The sequence below is a fragment of the Ochotona curzoniae genome, unplaced genomic scaffold (genome assembly GCF_017591425.1).
Source record: "Ochotona curzoniae isolate NIBS_2020 unplaced genomic scaffold, NIBS_Ocur_1.0 scaffold_3890, whole genome shotgun sequence".
Classification (NCBI taxonomy): domain Eukaryota; kingdom Metazoa; phylum Chordata; class Mammalia; order Lagomorpha; family Ochotonidae; genus Ochotona; species Ochotona curzoniae.
The window spans coordinates 17,603,134-17,625,641 of NW_024467115.1; the positions used below are offsets into that span (position 1 = coordinate 17,603,134).

The window sequence follows — 22,508 nt, forward strand, 5'->3', positions numbered from 1 at the left end:
CTCAAAATTCAGGCTTCTAGGCAGAGTCTAATCTACCTAAGGAGAGTACTCTTCTTCAATACTAAAAATAATGCACAGTGCCTCTATGTGTCAGTATTACTGCAAATACTTTTATCAAGCTTTGTTTTCTATTTCTGTCAAACAATTTTTCAGCATTATATACTATTACAGTTTTAGTGGACTATGAGTAGTTTAAAATTTATCATTTATGGTTATATGGAAATGTACAACTGTTCATTGGATTATTTATAACCCTTGCCTATATTCCTCTTGAATTAGGGTCTTTCAACTTTTAGCTTGTTAAACCCTTTATGCAGTAGAAAGTAAAATCTTTGACTGTAATGTAAATTCAAACATACCTTCTCTAAAATCAAAAAGATTTTAAAAAAGACTACAGTAAAAAAGCACCAGGAAGCCACTAACGATTTTCACTAGGTATAAATGGCAATCACTGCATAAGGATAATAATTGCTTCAGGTCAATAAATTGAAATTATCTATGGGAATTTTAGGAAAATCACATTTCTTCTAATTTAGCTGTGACAATGGAAGATGAGATGGTACAGGTAATCAGAAATACTCACACGGATTTAGCTGTGAAAACCCAACAGTTCCACAGTCATCTCCACGCCATGCCCTTTAAACCCAATCTCCCCTGTTAACCAGCTCAACAAGAGGGCCTGGCCATCACTGCAAACTGGTTTCTTAAAGAGCATCAATGCCCAGAGCATCCATCATTTCTGCAGGCATAGCTTGAGCATCACCATTGTTGTTTTTAACTTTTTTCTTTATTTTTAACAATCTTTACATAGTTAATTAGGGCACAAAGGTTCAACGGCTGTAGCAAAGGAGCATCACCATTGTTAAATGCTCCCCATTGATTGTAAGTACAGGTTTAAGAAAAAAAACATAAAATAAACAGCTTAGGCATGTGTAAAAATATTAGAGAAAGCTAACCCAAGATTAGCAACTAGCTGGGGACTGATTCTGAGTGTACTTAAAATCCACTGCCTGTCTCTTATAAGCACCATGATTCACTAACCAAATGCTTTAAGAAATACAGAAATACAGAAAGAACTGTTAAAACCATGGGGGCAGGCATTGTGGTGTTGTGGGTTAAGCTGCTGTTTGGGAAAGCCTGCATCCCAAATTGGAGTGCCTGATCCATGTCAAAGCTTCTTTACTTCTTTCTCATCCAGCGTTCTGCTAACACACACTAGGAGACAGGAAATGATGGTTCAAGTACTTAGGCCCCTGCCACCCACATGGAAGACCTAGAATGGGAGTTCTTGACTCCTAATATGGGCCTGGTCCAACTCTGGCTGTTTTTGCAAGCATTTGGGGAATACACCAGTAGATGCAAGATTTCTCTCTCTCTCTCTCTCTCTCTCTCTCTCTCTTCCTTGCTGTCCCTCCCTGTCTCTCTGTCACTCTTTCAAGTACATGAAATATGACAACTTTATATATTATCACTACAGGCATTTAAGGAATAATTCTAATCACTATTTCATAAGAATTCAAAAACATGCCTTACTATTTAATCAAAAGGAAACTTCAGAACAATACCACAAAAAAAAAATACGTAACTGAAACTTAACAAGTGATATAGATACTTGCCTACCAATATCTACTTTTCTTTCTTCCTATGATTTGGAGAAGCAAATGGCTGGCTACAAAGCTAAACAGTTCTTTGCTTTCTTAGGGTGGAGTGTGGCAATTCTGACCAGTGAAACGGAGGCACAAGCGTGCTGGGTATTTCTAGGCATGAGGTATGGGAGATGGCGGCAGAGCAGCCACTATGGAGGTCATAAGTTAAGGAGATCTGGGACCAGGAGATGGTGGTTATATGGTGGCAGGGCAGGGACAATTTGGGACAGTCAGAGCAAGCCCTAGTGAGGCTTTGGCAGCTCAGCTGAGGCTTAAATGATGACAACAAGAGTTCTGCTAATATTTGGGTTGACCTTTGTGTGTCTGATGGACAGAAAGATAAGAGTGTGCTCATAGTGAAAGTGAGGCTACAGAGCAAGAGGATGGCCCAGGTCCTTGGGGCTTAAGTTATGGGGACTGGGTTTTATGCTGACTGTGGTAGAATCCACTGAGAGGGTTTAGACTGTAGTATCACAATGTGATTAAATAAAGAGGCCTTTTATGAGTAGTTTTAGGTTCTCGACAAAATTGAGCAGACAGCAGAGAAATTTCTTGATTCAACATGTGTAAACTCCCCTCACCAGAGTGAGGAACCCACATTGGCAGCTGTTATCACCATATGATGGGTTTCAACTCCCCAAAGGTCTCCATGGCTTCTCTGCGGAAGACTGGGCTAGGGTGCAAGGAAAAGCAGTGGCAGTGACTGGTTAGGAGGCAGAGGGGAGTCTAAGTGACAGGAATGAAGACAGCCTAAGTTAGAGCCGAAGTGATGGAAGAGAGCAGAAAGAATCAGAATATGTCACAGAGATGGGTACAAACAGTATGACTGCCTAATGGCACAAATACAGCATGTGAGCAGGAGAGGATTTCAAATGCATTCAGGGTCTTAGCCTGCGCAGCTGGGCCAAAGGGATACCTTTAAGTGATACAGGGAATACTTTAAGGAGAATACATTTGGGAGTTACAACAACAAAAATCCATGGCTGTGTCTGAGAAATCAGAGGACAGCCTGAGTGCTTGGGTCTCTGCACCCATGTAGGAAACATGGAAGACCTGTCTGGACCCTGATTTCAGCCCGGCCCAGCCCTGGTCTTGTGGCTGTCTGGGTAGTGAACCAGCTGACAGAAGACCTCGGTCTCTGACTCTCCCTCTTTTTCTTTGTAACTCTGTCGTTCAAACAAATAAAATAAATGTTCAAAAAAAAAAAAAAAGCAAAAATGCACAGCATCATTTTGGCCCTGTTAGCCTTGAGGTTGTTTTGGATTTACAGAAAGAGAAGCTGGAAAGGCAGACCACCAAGGGACCTTGGGAGAGGGTCCTTTCTGCAGACGGCTCATCACGAGACCCTCTCCCTGTGGGATGCTGTGGTGGGAGGTCCTGAGCTGTGACTGACAGGTGGCTGGAGGCCGAGTGTGGAGGAGTCTAGCCCACTGCTGTGTTCAGTGTTGCCTCCTAGAGCTCTACCTGATCCTCTATGTGAGTGCTAGAAAAAATCCCACAGTGCTTCTGTTACAGGGAGGGGGCAAGTTACCATTTTGGAATGTGTCAGACCTTTTGCTCTTGACAAGTCCTACCCTTCAAAAAGAAACTCATGAGCCCAAAGTTTGACCCAACCAGGGATAAGGAAATGCTGAAGTCCAGCACATTCTAGTCCAGTGTATTTTTGTCATCCTGTCCCCTGTAAGAGTAAAACTGAAAAACACTTGTGAAGCTTGTAGCCTAAGGACAAACACTCACCAAAACAGAGACCTAAGTATATAAGTGTAGCACTCGTCCCCTGCACATGCACTCTTGTTTGAACAGTTCCTTTTTCCCATCTCATCTACCTTTCAACAAGGTATTGTAAGGTATATCAAACGGCAAAAAACACAGTTCAAAGAAACTAGCAAGTGTCAGAACCAGAGTCAGACAGGCAGGGATGTTAGGGCCATCAGACTGAGATTTGAAAACAATCATGCTAAATGTGCCAACAATGCTAATAGAAAAAGTAGACAACATGTACGATCGTGATCCCAACTTAGAAATGATCTGAAATTCGGAGGAATAACTAGAAAGAAATGTTGGGGACAGAAATAAAGAATGTGTTTGATGGCTCCATCGTGACCAGATACAGTTGAAGAAAGAATCTCTGAGCTTGAAGATACGTCAGTAGAAATTTCTAAAATTGAAAAATAACAGAAAAGAAAAACAACTGGGAAAAAAATGGAACATAAGATCCAAGAACTGTGAGAAAACTGCAAAAAAAAAAAAAAAGTATAACGAATGTTTACTGTTTAAAAGTATGGCCAGATGGAAAAGAGAGAAAGCTAGAGAAGCTATGCTGAATAAACAGTTTGAGCTACATATAATGATGTGTTGTGAAAAATGAAATTGTTTTTATTAACAAGTTATCAGAAAACTTAACAATTCTGTTAACAGGATTATCTGGTGTTTCCTGCTCTGGCACTCCACTTTAGGGTCTAATAGTTCTCCCAACCTCATGACTTGGGCCAGTCACGTTCTCCCTCATGTCCTCTCTCTGACAGTGCCCCTGCAATCAACTACACACATTTCCCATGTACTTTATATTCTGAAAGAGAGAGTACTACATCATTTAATTATGCTTCCGTGGCCACCCTTTGATGCCCAGCTAAAGCATGAGCTGCTTTTGGCTGCACTTGCAAGTCTGCTTCCCAGGAGGCTTCCGCTTGTGGATTTCTGCTCTGGTGTGGTCTAACTCTGCATAACTTCCTATCTGTCTCTACCAGCTTAGGGGAAGCTGCTTGCCGCGAGACCCAGCTTCACCAACAGATCCAAACATCCTCAGTCTGTTCAGCTTTGCAGTGTTAACATGCCATGATGATATCCAAGATCCTGATGTGTTTGCCTGATAACTGCTACTTCTGGGGCCAATCATTTTGGATAGTACTTACTCCCCACCCTTGCATCCAATAAGCCGACCTTTATGTGGCATAAGCTGAGTCCAATACACCCAGGATCATTCTGTTTTCTCGAACGATGCCCATCCTGCATCTCACACATGAATCACTGAACAGTGCAGTAGCCCCAAATGAATGCAGTATGGTCCTCAGAGCTTTGTTGGCATACCACCAAGTGTTTCCCATATTACCATCAACAACCGAAAGTACTTTAAAAAACACTATCAGTTAGCCACAGTGATTGTACCTGCTATCCCTTTCTGGGATTTCCTTAATTGCAATTCGGACTTGGTTGCTCAGGTCACGGCCTGCGTAGACGATTCCGTACGTGCCTTTGCCCAAAACAACTCTGTCACCATTTTCATCATATTCGTAGTCATACTACAAAAGGAAAAGCAGACAGAGAAGATGAAAACATAAGTTTCATTCCTTATTTCAGACATGACATTTTTCCCTCAAGACTATTCTTCCCTATTTTCTAAGATGCCTTTAATAAGTAAAATAATTAGCTGAGGTTCTGAGAAACAGCATCCAGAACAGAGATAAACAAATGCTCTTACTTCTAACATAAACCAGATACTGTGTTCATGTTTTTCAATTGTTAAGGTTGCACTGGGGACTACACAGTTAAATTACTCAACAGCCTGAGACACCCTTTTGAAGTACTTGGCACAAACAAGGCTAAAATAAATTTAAAAGGCAGATTCCTCTCTTTTCATACTGCATATATAGAATTCTTGCTGGTAATGTACTACTGACATTGAACTCACAATACAGCAATTTTAAATATACATGAAATAATTCGTCACTAGTAGTCATATGAGAAAAATACCAATATTTAAAACTTCGTAAGATAGAAAGTAGTAAAATACACGCACTTAACATAAAGACAGAAGGTAAGCATTTTTTTTAAAAGCACAAGAAAAGGATAAGACATTCTAAAACAGCCAAGACAATTTTGAGAAAGAAGAAAAAGTAACTTCCAGAAATTGAGTCCTAAATAGGAAGAATGAAAATACATTCACACTGAGAAATGATATTGGGAAGCTATGGCAGAAGAAGATAAAAGAAAGTCATATACTGAAGCAGAGATAAAAAGAACAAATTGCCTGCACAGGTAGGTAGCTCATCAGATCTCTGCAAACTCTCTGGGGTAACTACAGGGCATGTTGCTAAGAGCTCCATGTCATTAACACCTCCAGCTTATCTGCCAGCAGATTCCCGTTCCCACATTTCTTACACAAAGCAGTCAGATGCTATCTCCTGGGCAAAATCATGCCCCAACCCAAGCTAGGGAGGGCAGGAGAGAAGCCACACTTTGGAAGGGAGGTGCCTGCTTCCATGGTTGTAACACTGAACAGCCACTGCCAGGGACCTCGTGCTATGACAGAGAATACTCTGACTCTGGCTGCCTGCCACAAGGCTGAAGGCTGTCCCAGTTCACAGCGGGTGATGGCGAGGTTTGCAGGTTGAGGGCACTGGCAGCAGGGATCATTTAGCAATGCGCTCAGACTCGCAGGTAAAACTGGGCTCTATTCCAGCAACAGAAGAGGTAGCATGCATAGTTTAAACAATGCCACTGCAAGGATCTAAGCCTCCTTCCACATTCCAATTCCTCTGTTCAGACTTCTACAATGCTGTTCCATCCATGCTGCCACCCAGGCCCACGGGAGGCAGGGCAGGGACCCTCAACAATAAGCCTCACTTTGCCCTCTCAACAAAACAGAAACCTACAGTCTGAACCCAGTATGGTCACTACCTCACCATATCACTATTAATCTTCTAATCTAAAGGGAAAGAGCTCCAATTTTTAATAGCCTATTTCATCTGCTGACAATCAGCCTCTGATTACTTCCAAGTTAAAAATTATCAGAAATGTTTTTTTCCAGGGAAAATATGTGGGATGTGTGATTTAAAGCCAGCTCACAAAATTTCAGATTTTGTGTTCTTTCCACCATTAATCCTGTGTGGGAAATCTGAATATTCTGTAAGAGCTTGTAAGGTGAATGTTTAATATTCAAACACCAGTTGCATATGCTAGCAAATGACAACGCTCAGTCAACAGCTACTTGGTTTTTTAAGGACACATCTGGGAGCCACCAACCTCCTAGATCCATTACCTTCCTTTCCCTTATTCCCTATGTCAGCTGGAACGCCAAATGCTACCAGCTTTTTCTTACTAAAAATCTTACAAATCTCTTTAACCTCTCTATCCTCCTGCTATTGACTCAGTCAGGCTTTTCTTCTGTGTCAATCCTAGAATCTTTACTAGCCTCTCTGCCCCCTCCTCTCTTGTTGCTTCACTCCCTAGTATATGCTCCACTCACTTGACCATGAACTTCCCAAAGTTCCAAGGTGAGCTTCCCAGGTTAATATTGTCTTTGCTTCACTGGTTCCTTGTTGCTTTCAAGAGAAAATTTAAACTCAGCAAGACACCACACACATGCATCAGAATGCCATTCCTGCCTCTGTATCCAACCTTCCTTCATATCCTCTGTGGGGAACTGTCAGTGAAGTCACCCGCTCTGCACCTTCATGGATGTTGCATTTTTTACCTAGGTCACTTCCCCTCATGTTTGAAATCCAGGCTCAGACAAGGCTTTCCTCAACTGTCTGCCTGCCAGCTGTGCTTCCAGGCCCTCCCCCTTTATCACACATTGCTCACTCTGCCTGGTGCTGGCTATTTGTCTCCATCCATGGGTGGACCTGGGGTGACTTGAGAACTGGAACTTCATCTTTAACTACTTTATCCTTCCTCTTAGAAATAACTGGATAGAGTAGATGCCCCTCACATTTTAAATTAATTAATTATTTAATTATTTAATAGAAAATGAGGGGCTGGCACCAGGGTATATCAGGCTAAGTAATTCCACCTGTGGTGCTAGTATCTCACATGAGCACTGGTTCAAGTCCTGGCAGCTCCACTTCCAATTCAGCTCTGTGTTAACAGCCTGGGAAAGTGGAGGAACACGGCCCAAGCCTTTGGGCTCCTGCACCCATCGGGAGATGTGAAGAAGCTCCGGGCTTTAGACTGGCTTAACTCCAGCCACTGTGACCATTTGAGGAGTGAACCACTGAATGGAAGATCTTTCCCCCTGTCTCTTCATTATCTCTCTGTAACTCTGCCTAATAATAAATAAATCTTAGAAAAAGAAGATAAAATGAGATGAGAACTTTTTCAAAACCAAGTTTGATTTCAAAGCCAAATTTGATTTATTTTTGGTTGAAAGCAGTTTTGCGACATGGTATTCACATAGCTTACTGAAGAATACATATGCAAACCTTGATGAAGCTGTTTAAGCTCTAGTTTCCCTTTGGAGAGTAAACATTCAAAGACTATTTAGTGAAAAAATATGGATTATATATTAGATTCTGAAGTCAACTCCCAGAGCCAGCAGTGTTACACAGTGTTAAGCTACTGCCTGCAATATCAGCATCCGATTGAGTGCCAGTTCAAATCCCAGCTGCTCTACTTTTGATCCAGCTCCCTGGTTGATGAGCCTGGGAAAGCAGCAGAGGATGGCCTGTGTGCCTGGGCCCTTGCCATCCATGTAGAAGCCCTAGAGGGGGTTCCTGGCCTTGGCCCAGCCTACCCCTGGAAGTTGTAATCATTAGGGAGTGGATAGATTTTTTTTTCTCTCCCTCTTCTGTTTGTCACTCTGCCTTTCAAATAACTAATCTTTTTAAAACTTGATTTCTGTTAAAGTCATCATAATAAAAACCAGAAGACTCCTTAGTGAGACTAACATGATTAACAGAAAGCAGCTTAGTAATAAATTATTGCTTTCTTTTCTGCTTTCACTTCATTCTGTCCTTACAAAATAAAGGTATAATTTTAAAAGGCAGTTTTGAAAAAAAAAAAAAAAGGAGAGAGTCTCCTGGCCTTTAAGGACTGATGATTTTATCTATACGACAGAAAAAAAGTTCAGGGCCTGGACTGAGGAGACAGGAGGGCAGCTTCTATTAAAAGACTTCTCTGGGAAAACAGGAAGGTTTTAAAACACAAAAGTTCTCATCACACTGCATATTTTGCATTCTATTTCTATAGCAATAGGTGAACAAATCAAATTGTTGCTAAGGGAGATGATTGCTTTGTGCAGCCATCCTGGGAATACATCGGGGATCAGCCTGTGAGGCTGCCTGCTCAGAGCCATCTAACCGCTGCAGAAGAGAATGGAACAGGTGTGAGAAGACAACTGTGGGCAAGGCCGAACAAAGTGGTGACCTGCTCAGTCTTTCTGCTGCCAACGGATGCCATGCCCCAGCAAAGTAACCACCCTATAAAAAGCCATGCACTTCCTTTTGGGATTTAATTACTTTGAGTGAATAAATACACACCTCAAAGACCAAGATAGTAGTTTCATTCATTTTCAGTCTGTACTGCTTCTTTAATACATACACACCCAAACCATTAGTGATTACTTACAACATAAACACTGCAAATACAAATCCTACGCTAGTAATAGCATCTTCTTAAAGTAGTGCTCTGGGTTTCCCTCACTAAAATTCCCTGTTCCTGCTACCTAGTTCCTTCCTAACACATATCCCTGCCTCACTTTACTCCCAAACATGTTCTAACAAGTGTTATATTTTCCTTATTTGTGCTTCTTATTGTTTGCCTCTTCATAGAATACAAGTCCTGTGAGGGAAGGATCATCCCCTATTTCTCGGCCCTATCCTCAGCACCAAAAACAATGCTGATTACATAGGAAGTAGGTAATAGCTACTTGCTAACTTGAGTGAATGGGATCTTCTTGGAGCTATTGATATGAAGGTTATGTTAGGCTGAAAAACATCTGACAAGTAAAACCATATAAATTAATCCAATCTAAACTTCTTTTGCTAACTTACAAAGAGACTACCCAAACCACAGCTGCCATAAATCAGTTATCCAGAAAATGAGCATTTGTCACCGTCAAGACACCATTTTGGACAATACAACTCTTATCAGTGTGCCTGGGTGTAACTTTCATCAATGCTTGCAGTTCCAGCCTCCCGCACAGGTGCACACCATGGGAGGCAAGAGGTGAAAGTGTTCAGTATGTTCCAGCTCCTGGTTTTGCCCTCATCCACCTACAACCATTACAGGCATTTGAGAGGAGGTCACACAGAGAATGAAAGAGCTCTCTTTCTACAACATTAAAAAATGTTTTTAAATTCCCTACCCAGCAGGTTAACAGCCTAAATGGAGATGTAATAACTCAAATTTAAATGAGAAATTGTAGTTTGTAAAAATCAAACTTTGCTATGCTTTCTTTTGATTTCTGTTCATTTTTTCATGTTAGTTTCCTTTCATCTTCTTTCCCTCAAATTATGAATACTTCCTCTTAAAAATGAAATGTAAACACTTAACTTTAGCAGTTTGAGAGTCATTTCCACCGCTTCTCGGCCTTTTGGCTAAGATCAAGTATTGAGAGTCATTTCCCTATGTGCTATGTCACACATGAAGTGATCCTGTTAACTTGCTTTTCATCTGTTAAACTGCATGCCTCCAACAGAGAATTTAAGTCAGTATACCTGGAAAAGCTTCCTGTCCTCCCAGTAGAATGAACAATATCATAGTACACTAATAAGTGATACATTTTCTCAGTGATCCATCTGGGTCTTCAAATTGGGATCCATTTAAAATAGAAGCAGAATGTGAAAGAAAAACAACCCAGGTTGCTACCTGATGTTTCCAAACTGATTTAAATAAATTTTAAACCATCATTTACTATTGTTAACAGTCATGAAGCAAATCATAAGAAAAAGAGATGGTCAAATTTTCCACCATCCTGCAGAAGTTTGAATAAAAGGAAACTATAGCTTTTATTTCACTTGTTCCCAACTCCTCCACACGAGAGCCCAACATTTTCTTTATGCACCCTGGAAACTGCAGAAACAGGTCACAGATGCCCTGATGGCTACAGCCTGGTTGTGGCAGTCTTATCTCACTTTGATTAAAAAAAAAAAGGTACAAATGCATGTAAGAGTGATGAATGAAAAAGGGGATACAAGCAGGCATAATGGGTATGTGTTTGGGAAATAGTAAAGGAGACACAACAAATTTCAAACCATCATCAAAAAAAGATGTCAGTTATTATAGTCTTTCTTCTTTTCGTGGAAATAGGTAAGAGAAATGGGTGGGTCAATAATGGCTTGGCAATGGTATTAAGCCTGATGACAGTGACTAGCTAATCTTCAAGCCACTTCCCCAGCATTGACTCAGCCCACTCTAGGCTGTACTGTTCTCCTGTTTCAACAACTCTAGTGTTTCGGTGTCCTGGCTCCTGACCTTCCTTTCTGATTGAACTTTCTCTGCCTGGACACACAGTACCATGCAAGACTACGCACTTACAACAAAGATAAGCCATAGTCCTGCCTTGGAATGTTCACGGTCCTGTGCAGGCCACAGAATCACAATACAGTGCAAACAGCCAAGGCAGAAGCTCGGGCGACAAAGACAAGAAAACAGAGAGAAGTGGGAAGGGGAAAGTTAAGAAATGACCCCACGGGAGAAAATGATCCTGGACCTGGGTTTCTACAAACAAGGATGTGGTCACCAGGGGACAGACAGCAGGAAGATTTGCAGCCTGGGGCATCTTGCTGTTAACACTAGAGGCCAAAACAAAGTGCGGCTGTATGGCAAATGGAAAGGAGCTGGCACTGCTGTGTTACCAGGTGGAAAGGCAAGGGTACAAAGTTTTAGGCAAAGCCAGCGGCATAAGAGCTTCAGAGGCTGCAGAACCGTCCTCACACACAGAGCAGCATCTGGGGCTTCCAGGTGAAGAAGTCTCCAGATTATGTCCACATGAGGGCTTTTGCCCATGATGACACTCATTCTATTACAGCAGGACAAGTGATGAATACCTGAGGTCAGGGAGGGATCATAAGGATGAAAGAATGGGGCAGAAGGGAGGATCAGACATGAAGGATAAGACAGAGAGCAGCAAGGCCCAGCATGATAGCCTAGTGGCTAAATCCTTGCCTTGCATGCCCAGGTTCGTGTCCTGGTTGCTTCACTTCCCATCCAGCTCCCTGCTTGTGACCTGGGAAGACAGTAGAGAATGGTCCAAAGCTTTGAGATTCTACACCACATGGGTGACACGGAGGAAGCTCCTGGCTTTGGATAGGTGCCGTTGCAGCAGACAGAACCGGCAGATGGAAGATATTTCTCTCTGTCCCTCTCTAAATCTGCCTTTCCAATAAAAATAAATGAATCTTTAAAAAGAGAAAAAAGTAACAGCAGAGGTACCAGGGAGGTAGTTGCCAGGCTCAAGGTCCTGGGCAGGTGTCCCTGCTCTTAATACATACATACCAGATACGAAGGACAGGGACCACAGCAAGACAGAATTAAAATCCAGGGCAGGGGTAGGGAGGACAAGATGGCCAATTGTAGAAGTCAGGCGTAGCTGAGAGGGCAGAGATCTTTGGGACAGGATCTTGTGGAACAGAGAGCTAGAAGAGAAGCCTCATCAGGTGAGGTGATTGAGGCTTCCTGGAGTCCACCAGAGGGACATGGATGTTACACAGGTGAGGAAGCACTGCTGAAAACATTCAGGATTGCAGCCAGAAGCCCAGGAGGGTGAGCACAGAGCCACTACAGGAATGCAACTCAGGCCACAGACAAAAGCCTGGTGAGTTTCAAATCAATATAGGGAGACTCCCAGTGGGAGCCTTCCCAAGGAGACAATGGTAATCAAAGGAACCCATAAGACAAAATACTGGTGAAGGAAGGCAAATCTGAGAAGAAACCCCAGGCACCCCCAACCCCGAGAGAATGGTATGCCACTGAGGAACGAACCATTGCGGAGGGAGCAGCTGGGGAGTAGACCATCTAAGAGAGAAACACACAGAGCAAGAACTGAGTCTGCCCACACCTAAAGGGTCTGTGCCCTGAACCCCTTGGAGAGACACCAGGACCACCCGAGAGGGAGATGCAGATCCCTGGCGGGGCCAGGTCTAGACCCAGATGCCAAAGAGCAGGAGAGTGCAGATCCCTGGCTCACAAAGCTGCAGCTGCCAGTGTGCACCTGATCTGCTGCTTGCCACAGCTGTTGGTGTTCTCCCTATCCTCTGCTTGCCCTGATCTGCATGCCCCATCTGCTGCTTGAAGAAAGCGGGTCACAGAGGAACCCTCCCCAAGCAGGTGCACAGTGGGTGTCCCTATATTTCAGCCATCTCCCTGACCCTGACAGGTGCCCTAGAAAACCCCAGAGATTGAAACCCCAGAGACTGAAGGCCCACAGGGGCACACCCATTACCAACAGATCTGAAAGGCCATTAGAAAGAACAACAGAAAAACAGGAAGCAACATACATGAGGAAACTAGTGCTTCCCTCAAAAAATGAGCAAAAGATCAGATCAATCTTAGAGCTAGAGGATGACGATACTGAGGATCTCCCAGACATGGAAAACAAAACAAAACAAAACAAAACAAACATCATAAAACTCTTCAGAGACAATGAAAAATTATGGCAAGAATCCAAGGAATTTAAAGAACATATCACCACAGAGATAGAATCTATAAAACAGGTCTGAACTGAAAGAGTTGAGCTAAAAAAACAGAAATTCTCAGCAACAAAATAAATGCTGCAAAAGAAAGAACATTAGAATGGGAAAGATAACCAATTTGAGAACACATAATTAATTAAACATATGGAAGAGAATCTGACTAAAGTCAAGAAATCTATCCAAGAAATAAATGACACCATAAAAAAAATCAAATATCAGAATTATAGGAATTCTGGAAGGTGTGGAAAGAGAGACAGGATTGAAGGAGGTATTCCATGTAATTACAAAAGAGAACTTCCCAAACACTGGGAACATAAGGGGAAGCCATTACAGAAGGGGCACAGAACCCCAAAGAGATTCGATCCAAAAAGACCCTCTCCCAAACACTTCATTATCAAACTCCCCACAACTGAACATAAAGAAAGAATATTGAACTAAGCACAAATAAAGGATCAGGTAACATATAGGTGAAAACCAATCCGAATCACTGCAGACTTCTCAGAAGAGACCCTTCAAGCAAGAAAAGAATGGAGTAACATTTTTCAGATCCTAAAACAGAAAAACTGTCAACCTCATTTGTATTTGAAAATGAAATAAAATATTTCAATAGTAAAGAGAAGTTAGAAGTATATGCCAACACTAAGCCAGCCCTAGAAATGCTGTTCAGAAACATGGTGAAGTCAGAAAGAAAGGAAGTCAATCATAATCAATGATGGCAAAGGGGAATATCTTTCCATTAAAACCCACAAAAGAAACCAAAGTGAAACAAAGACCTCAACACACACACACACGCACAAACACAAATAACAGCCAACATCATACCAAATAGGGTAAGATTGAAAGCTTCCTACTAAGATCCGGAATTAGACAAGGTGGCCACTATCACCATTGCTATTTAACAAATAAAAAGACTCAGTAAAGGGACTGCTAGAACTTATATATGAGTATGGCAAAGTGGCAGGGTACAAAATAAACAAACAGAAATCAATGGCCCTAGTGTATGCAAACTCCAAGGCCAAAAAAGAACTGATCAGCATGGTACCTCTCAAAATAACATATACTGAAATATCTTGGAATAAATCTAACTAAAGATATGGAAGATCTTTATGAGGAAAATTATAAAACACTGAAAAAAGAAAAAGGAGAAGACTTGAAAAAGTGGAGAAATGTACCATGTTTCTGGATGGGCACAGTCACTAGCTTAAACACGTCCAAATTCCCAAAAACAATATGCAAATTCAACAAAATTTCAATCAAAATACAAAGAACATTCTTCACAGAGCTGGAAAAAATGATACAAACGTTCATCTGTAGACACAAGAGATCATGAATAGTCAAAACTATCCTGAAGAATAAGAATTTAGGCATGGTGGCTGGAAGGCCCCGGGATAAGCAGCATCTCATGCCTGGAGCACATGTGGCCGCTACCATGGGTGTGTCTGGAGCTGGTATCTGGCGGTCGGCCAGTGTGCCATTTGGCGGTAGGCTCTGCCTGCTGGCCGCCCGGCCAGGGAGCTCTGGGATTTGGTTTTTATGATTGCTGCTTAGAAAGCTCCATGATGAATCCTCAGGGCTTTGGGTGCATAAATCAACCCTAAAGATTCCCAATGAGGGTAAATCTCCCCTGATGGACCTAATATGGTCTCAAGCCATGTGTTTTTAAAATTGTATAACCAAATGTCCTTTCCATACCTTTTACTACTCAGAAATTGGGCAGGAGAGCAAAGAAACCTTCCATCTTCTGTGAACATGTGACAAAGCCATGTAGTGTAACCTCTCAGGCACATAACAGGTAACTTGTAGACAATAGATTCAAGACAACATTAGATAACAGTAAAACTACAAAGACATACAGGGGGAATCAAGAGCGACCCTGACAACCTATTAACAGGAGGTCATGTGCATAGAGCAGTGGAGGACCACAGAGTGAAGCAGGTGGACAGGAGGAGACTTGTATCCCAAACCTGGAGACTCCCGGATCCCCACCAATGACTATCAGTATGGGCGCCTAGGACTACATCCCAACTGCCAAAGAGACCACGGGGGACTGGAATGCCTTCGGAGGCCGAGAACTCAGAGGACATCCCCCCTGCCTTTGGACCTACCACATGGGATGGAAGAAGCTGAATCCTTCATCATAGGATCCAAGGCCATCTGAACAACAGCCAGGAAACCTGAGCCATCTTTAGAAACAGAAGAACAGTAAACTTCCTTCAGGACTTGGGAGAGGAGCAATCTCTGATTCTTACTTAGCTCCAACTTAGGGTCCCCAACCTCTCTGCAATGACCATGAGGGATGCTCCAGAGCACCCCCAAAACACACACACACACACACACACACACACACACACACACATACACACTCACAAATTGGAATGGATAGGCAGAGAATAACAAGGAAGGCTTGGTCAGCATGGATTCACACACACCTTACTAGGTAGGACACGGGGATTAAGTACTCCCCACCAAGGTATGGAAGATTTGTCTGCACACCCCTCCTAAAACTGTTTCGCACCTCAATTGTTGAATTGTCATTGAAATAGTCACAGAAAGTTGTTAAGGCCTTGCATCCAATTTTGACATATCGGTTGCTCAATACCATGTCAATTTATCTCTTAACATTTTATATTGTTGCTGATGTTATGTTGGGGCTTTTAATTGATTGGGATTTTGCTTTGTTGGCTTTGCCTTTGTACCGGGGAGGGTCTCCCTAAGAAACCGCTGAACTTGACCAGACAGTAATATGCTGGACTCTATGCTTGGTGTATGCTTGCAATGAAGGGATCTCAACTAAACCTGAACTGTGGTTACACAACGGGGGGGAGGAACCCACCGTGGGGGGAGGGTTAGAGGAGGGGTGGGGGGAATCCCAGTGCCTATAGAACTATGTCACATAATATAATGTAATTGAAATAATAATAATAATAAAAAAATAAGAACTTAGCTGGAGGGATCACAATCCCAAACCTTAGGACATATTATAAGGAGGTAGTAATCAAAACAGCCTGGTACTGATACAGAAACAGAGAGGAAGATCAATGGAGAATACAAACATCAGAAGGGAGCCCACATATGTACAACCACCTAATCTTCGGCAAGAAAACAGAAAATAACCCAGGGAAGAAAGGAGGTCTCTTCAACAAATGCTGTTGGGACAACTGGATAGCAGCCCACAGAAGTAAGAAACAAGACCCCCATCTTTCACCATACACAAAGGTCAACTCTAAATGGATAAAGGATATAAACCTATACCCAGACACCATCAAACTTTCAGAATAAAATGTAGAATAAAACAAGATATAGGCACAGGGTAAGACTTCCTATAAAAGTCTTGAAGAAAAGGCAGTCAAGGCCAAAATAAACAAATGGGATTACATTAAATTAAGAAGCTTCTGCATAGTAAAGAAAACAATCAACAAAGTAAAAAAAGCAACCACAGAGTGGGAGAAAATCTTCGCATACTACATAACAGACTGGGGGCTAATATCCAGAATAAACAAAGAACTCCAGAATAACCATAACAACAAAACAAACCAGTCAAGAAATTGGTGAAGGAAATGAGCAGACACTTTTCAAAGGAACAGATCCAAATGGCTAACAGACATATGAAAAAAAATGCTCAAGTTCCCTAGCAATAAGGGAAATTCAAATAAAAACAAAACTGATGTTCTACTTAACTCCAATAAGAATGGCCCAAGTACAGAAAACTACGAAAAACACCAACTGGTGAGGATGTGGGGGAAAAGGAACCCTACTCCACTGCTGGTGGGATTGCAGGCTGGTGCAGCCATTATGGAAGCTGGTATGGAGAATACTTAGGCAACTGAAAATTCACCTACCATGTGACCCAGCAATCCCACTACTAGGAATATATCTAAAAGATGTGATACATACTCATGAGAAAGCAACTTTCACACCTGAATTTATTGCAGGACAATCAACAATTGCAAAGACAAGGAAACAACCTAGATGCCCAGTGAAAGCACACTGGATAAGAAAACCTGTAGAACATCTTGTCTAAGGAATACTACTCAGCTATTAAAAAGTATGAAATTCTACCATTTGTATACAAATAGCCTCAACTGGAGAATATTAGGCTAAGTGAAAGGAGCCAATCTCAAAAGGACAAGTGTCATATGTTCATTCTAATATGATAACTTCCATAGAAAATAAAAAAGGAGAATAAACACAAATATGTAACCCTACAAACAAAGGATGTAACGGAGACTAGACCACCAGGAATCAGGGAAAATCAACAAAATGCATCTCTACTAAGGAATGAAGGTAGACTTACAGTGAAACTTCTAAATATACCTAGACAGCAAAAAACTTAAAATGCCTTCTATTGCCCATGCTAATCGTGTCAGGACTCATGTAAAAGCAAAAAGTTGGAACCATTTTTGTTTCATCTCTGATTTCAAGTGGTTGTCACCTCATGATGCTCCTTGCTAATATGGCTGAGGGGTTGTTTTGTTCATCTTCTTAGGGAATGGCTCTTATTTCAATTTGTAGTTTTTTGGTGTCAAATCTAATTATTTTTGCTGTGAATTTTACATTTTTGCACTTCCTAGTCATTTGTATCTTTTTCAATAAGTTCTTGTGATTCATTAATTGATCATCCATAAGAGACTTTCTGATTGCTTGTACGCACCTGAAGTTGTAAATGTCACTTTCAACACTGTTTTTGCTACACCTCATGGGCAATGATATTCTTGTTTTTATTGTCATTTCTTCAGTGCCACATGGGTCAAGCAGTAGCATCAGTTTCTACAAGAAGGTCCTTGGCTTTCTTTTTCATCTTTTGCATTCTGTAATATGTTGATGAAAATTTAATCTTTTTTCCCCTGTGTTTTCTGGCTCTGTATTTAAAGGGAAGTATAATAGAAGTGTATTGGAAATTGACATGCCCAGAGTGGAGACATAGTGCAGCATCTTTCTCTGCATGCAGACCAAAACTAGATTCCCAGTGAGACAGCTGAAAAGATCCTGAAAGCAGGATGCTGGACTCTCAAAGTCCATGCCTACAATACTGGGAAACACTTCAACAGTAGAATCACAGTATTAGAGAGACTTATGACTGTTCATGAAGGACCACCCATTATAATACTAGAGGGGAAGACAATGTGGGGAGAAGAATTGGGGAGTGGAAGAGGAAGTCCCATAGCCTGTGGAATTGTATCAAAAATCAATAAAAAAAATCCAGGGCAGGGTAGACATGAAGACATGTTTGCAATGCCCACAGCACATCACAGAGTGTGTGGGTTTAAGTCTTGACTCTGCTTCTAATTCCAACTTTCAGCGAATGGATGCCTTGGAAGGCAGCAGTAATGGCAAAACAGGTGGCTCCCTGTCACTTTTGCAGGAGATCTGGATGAAGTTTCCAGTTCCTGACTTCAGCCTGGCCCAGTTGTGGTATCTGGAGAGTGAGCTGAAAGATCTAAGATTTCTGTCTGCTTCTCTCTCCAATCAAACAAACATAATTAAAAAAAACCTGAGGATTTTGACAAAAAACATCATCACATTAAACCACTTAAAATCATTTAAGGGTTCACCCCCTACACCTTCCACAGAAAAATACAACTTTGGAAGAAAAAGCCATGGCCTTGAATCCAAAGAAATCATTTCTCTGTTTAAAAGCAGGAAAGTCCTTCTCTGGGAAGCGGTACTGAGCTATATTTGAAACAACCTTGGACACTGTGTACTAATCTTGAGAATCATTTTGAAAGTGAGCTCTGGGAAAGGCCATGAAGGATCTTCTTGATTCACTCTAACTTATGAAGTCATCTGAGCCCAGTGGGAATAGGAACTCTTTTGGAAGTTGCAAAGATGACTGAAGAAAATGTTAGGACCAGACCCACGGCTCCTTACCCTGCCTGGAGATCTCAGTGGATTCAAACTTGCTCACAGTGCAAACAGGGTCTAACGATGACCCAAGGAAGCCACATCCTTCTCATGGTGGTACTGCTTCAAAGAAGACATACTATTCAAATTATAAACAAATCAACTGTGAATGGTGCTTCCAAGCAGTCTTCCAAATGCTAGGCCACCTTGGAATTAGCTTTCATTCTGCAGTTTACAGAAACACATTAACACCTCGGCACCACACTAAGAGAAAGTAAAATACGCAAGGGCATTTCCTGGTCATCTGTCCAGTCTTACTCGACAATGTTGAAAGTATTCAAGAAATAGATAAAAGGAAATTATCCTTAATTGTGCAAAATAAGAAATAAGTTAAAGCTTACTAACTCACACTGCAAAGATGCTCTGGCTGCAAAGAGACACTAGTGAGAGGGATGGCTGAGACGCAGAGCCTCAGGCTGCAGTCCGAACACCACTGACACCACTCACCATGATGTGCTAACAGAGCACCCACAACACTGTGGCAAAAAGGAAGCCACAATTCTTAAAACAAAAATGTTTGAATTCTTCAGTTAGACTATAAAGTTCATTACAAATACCAAAGAAGCCACTCTGTAGAGAACTCAATTACTCTGTTAGCGAATTTTTTTTCTCATATTAACAGAATAGCATCCTGCATGTAATTACAAAGTACAAGTTCAGAGCAATTGGATGACTCAGCAGTATTCTCTGTGCTGTCTATCTAAGGTCAGCAGATTTACTCAAACCCTCTGGCTCAGCCTAGGCAGAAACCCTAGCATGTGTTTCTTATTTAGCTGGTTAACCTGTTCATATTAGTTGCCATCGAATGGCTTAATTGAGCAGGGTCTCATCCAAAGCCCCAGTCCACATACTGTCATATAAGGAAAGAGGTTATTGGTCCTGGATCCTTGTGATAGCTCTTTGGAAGTGATTAATCTTCACCTTTACGTAACAGGAGACCAAGGCTGAGAAAAATCAGCTGGCCAAATTTCCCACAAATTGCAAGGCACTTAAAGCTTTATTATGCTATCAAATAGTTAAAATAGTTCCTACAGTTAGGCCTTTCAGCTACTGATGCAATCATTTATCAAAACCCATTTTGCCTATCATGAGGTCTTCAAAAATTCATGGAAAAAGTGTTATCATTTACTATGGCATGAATTACATGTTATTTTGCACTAGAATAAACACTTTTGGAAAAGATTATTAGCCAGGCTATGCTATATATATTATTGTTAATATAACTGAGTTTTCAAAAAAAAAGAAAAATAAAGTACAGGTATTGTTGGTTTATGGTATCAGCAACTTATTGCACTTCAGAAAGTTTTTTTTTTTATCATTTTTCCAGTCTCATTTATTCATAATTTTGCATTACTGATAGAATTACTTGATTCTCAGTACCTTTAAGCTATTGCCTAGAAACTGCTATGGATCAAGTGATATTAAATTTAACAGAAACAAAAACAGAGATAATGAAGCACAATCAGAAGGTCACTACAGTCGGAGTCAAGAGCTTTGAGTTCTCAACATAGTCACTTAAACAAGAAAAACACGTTATAAAACACAAAGCATATACAAGGAAGCACTATCAGTTCGTTCTACAGACAATAAGCTAAAGCAGCTAAAGCAGCTAAAGCAGCTAAAGCAGCTAAAGCATGGGGAATTTATTCTCTCCAAATGAGCTCTATCCTTTTACAACTTTAACGAAAGAGCTTCAGACCTATCCAAGAAGTGAACAATTCCTGCATAATCATATGACTTAACTGTAGATAGAGTTTACAATTGGATACTATATTTAAATTTTTCCTCAACTCTACTGATTCACAGAGATTTAAGTGCGTGATATGACTTTCTTAAGTTAATCTAACAAACGAGTACATGAAGCAGGTTGGTGATCTGTAGTTTTTTCAACTAATGTTAGTATTAAAAATAAAATTTTCAGTATTGTTTGGTGCTATATACCAAATACCTGTGTCCTTACAAAATAACCCATTAAATTCCCTATCCCCAGCCCGGGGTATTAGCAAGAGGGGCCTTTGGAGAGGTGAGGAGGGCTCTGATTCCCAAAAACTACTTCAGTGACTTTGTAAAAGAGGCTACTGCTCATTTCTTCCAATGAGTGGAGGAGGCAGCAAACAGGTGTCAGGTCCATACCCTAACCAATCCCTGAATTTGCTAGCACCCTGACCTTGGACTCCCTAGTCCCCAGAACTGTGAGAAACAGATTTCTGTTGCTTGTGGATGGTTTCATGTTATACATGCTTGAATGGACTGGATTGAGAGTTCTTGCTTTAAGCTAGACATTGGGAAGGGCTTGGAGAAAACAGTGGCCTAGCAATGCACCCAGAGAAGTGTCATTCCTTCAACCCTGAGATGCTGGCATGATGGGGGCAGCCCTCTGGAAACATACTACCACTGTTTCTTGCATTGGTGGAAGGCTGTTATTCACAGAGCAGATAAGGCAGAGAAAAATGGGTGCAGACAAGCCAGAAGTACCCAAAATGCACAGGAACCACGAGGCAAAAGTAAGAGAAGTGCAACAGAGAGGAACAACCTCTGGGGTGTCTGTTATAATCTCTTCTCTTTATTCTATTAACATTCCAGGGGTTCAGGTCCTCTGTGTAGCATGTTAGTGAGGAATTCAAAGGGTTCTATCATGTTTAACTGTGTATACCTGTGTGTGAACTCCACCCATCTCAGAGACTGGTTGTAAAGGCACCATTGCACATGCAATGAGGGTAGGCAATACACTCACAGGCACAGCGCAACAGCCCAACATCAAGAAATTGAACTCACTCTTCTTAAAAATAAGATTTTGGCAATATTTGCTTTTTAGCCCTTTTTAACCAAAGGCATTCTGGAAGTTCCTAGTAATGTGAAGGAAAAACTTACATGCCCCAGCTGATGCCTCGATCCCTATGAACCCAACCATACCTTTCTGGGCAAGTCTTTAACCAGTTCATTTGCAAAACCATCTGCAGAGGACCTTTGCACAATGGAAGTCATTACCTCCAGGGAGTCACCTTCGCAGTCCCCTTCCTCTGTGCCTCTCCCTTTCTCTTCAGTGATGGTGTTCACCATTTCAAAAAACCTACAACAGAAATTAACTTGTGAGCAATCATAACACATACATCACAAAATGCAGATACTTTCTTGACTTAGCATAGGATCAGGTCATCCCAAGCTGAAAATACCATTAAGCTTAAAATGCATTGCATACACCTCTCCCACCAAACTGGCTTTAAACACAAGGTTTAAGATTTGGGTAAAGACTTGTTTCAGTCAATACAAACATCTCCATAATCATCTCACAGTGTCATTTTGTATTCTGCAGTCATGAGTGTATAGTTGAAATCCCAGGCTTGATGCTTACCAGTTACATGATTTTAGGCTAAACTCCCTAAGACTTATAAAATATTAATCTTATCTATTCAGTAAGGATAAAATAGGTACTAGATTTAGAACAGGCGCTCCACAAATCTTAGCTAAAACTATCACAGACACAAATCAATAACCTTGAGATTTAAGTGTAAGTAAACAAGAGCATTAAGAAGCTGCAATTATTTTCTAT

The 22,508-nt window shown here is 41.4% G+C and overlaps 1 protein-coding gene across 1 annotated transcript in view; it reads right to left on the reverse strand.

Moving 5' to 3' along the window:
• Positions 1 to 22,508, reverse strand: part of MAP3K5 (mitogen-activated protein kinase kinase kinase 5) — a 223,629-nt gene that overhangs the window by 56,481 nt on the left and 144,640 nt on the right. The window contains exons 14-15 of the mRNA XM_040965413.1: positions 21,947 to 22,028; positions 4,812 to 4,945 (exon numbers count right to left, since the gene is read on the reverse strand). Of these exons, the coding sequence (XP_040821347.1) occupies positions 4,812 to 4,945; positions 21,947 to 22,028 (216 nt within the window). The remainder of the gene's footprint in view (positions 1 to 4,811; positions 4,946 to 21,946; positions 22,029 to 22,508) is intronic.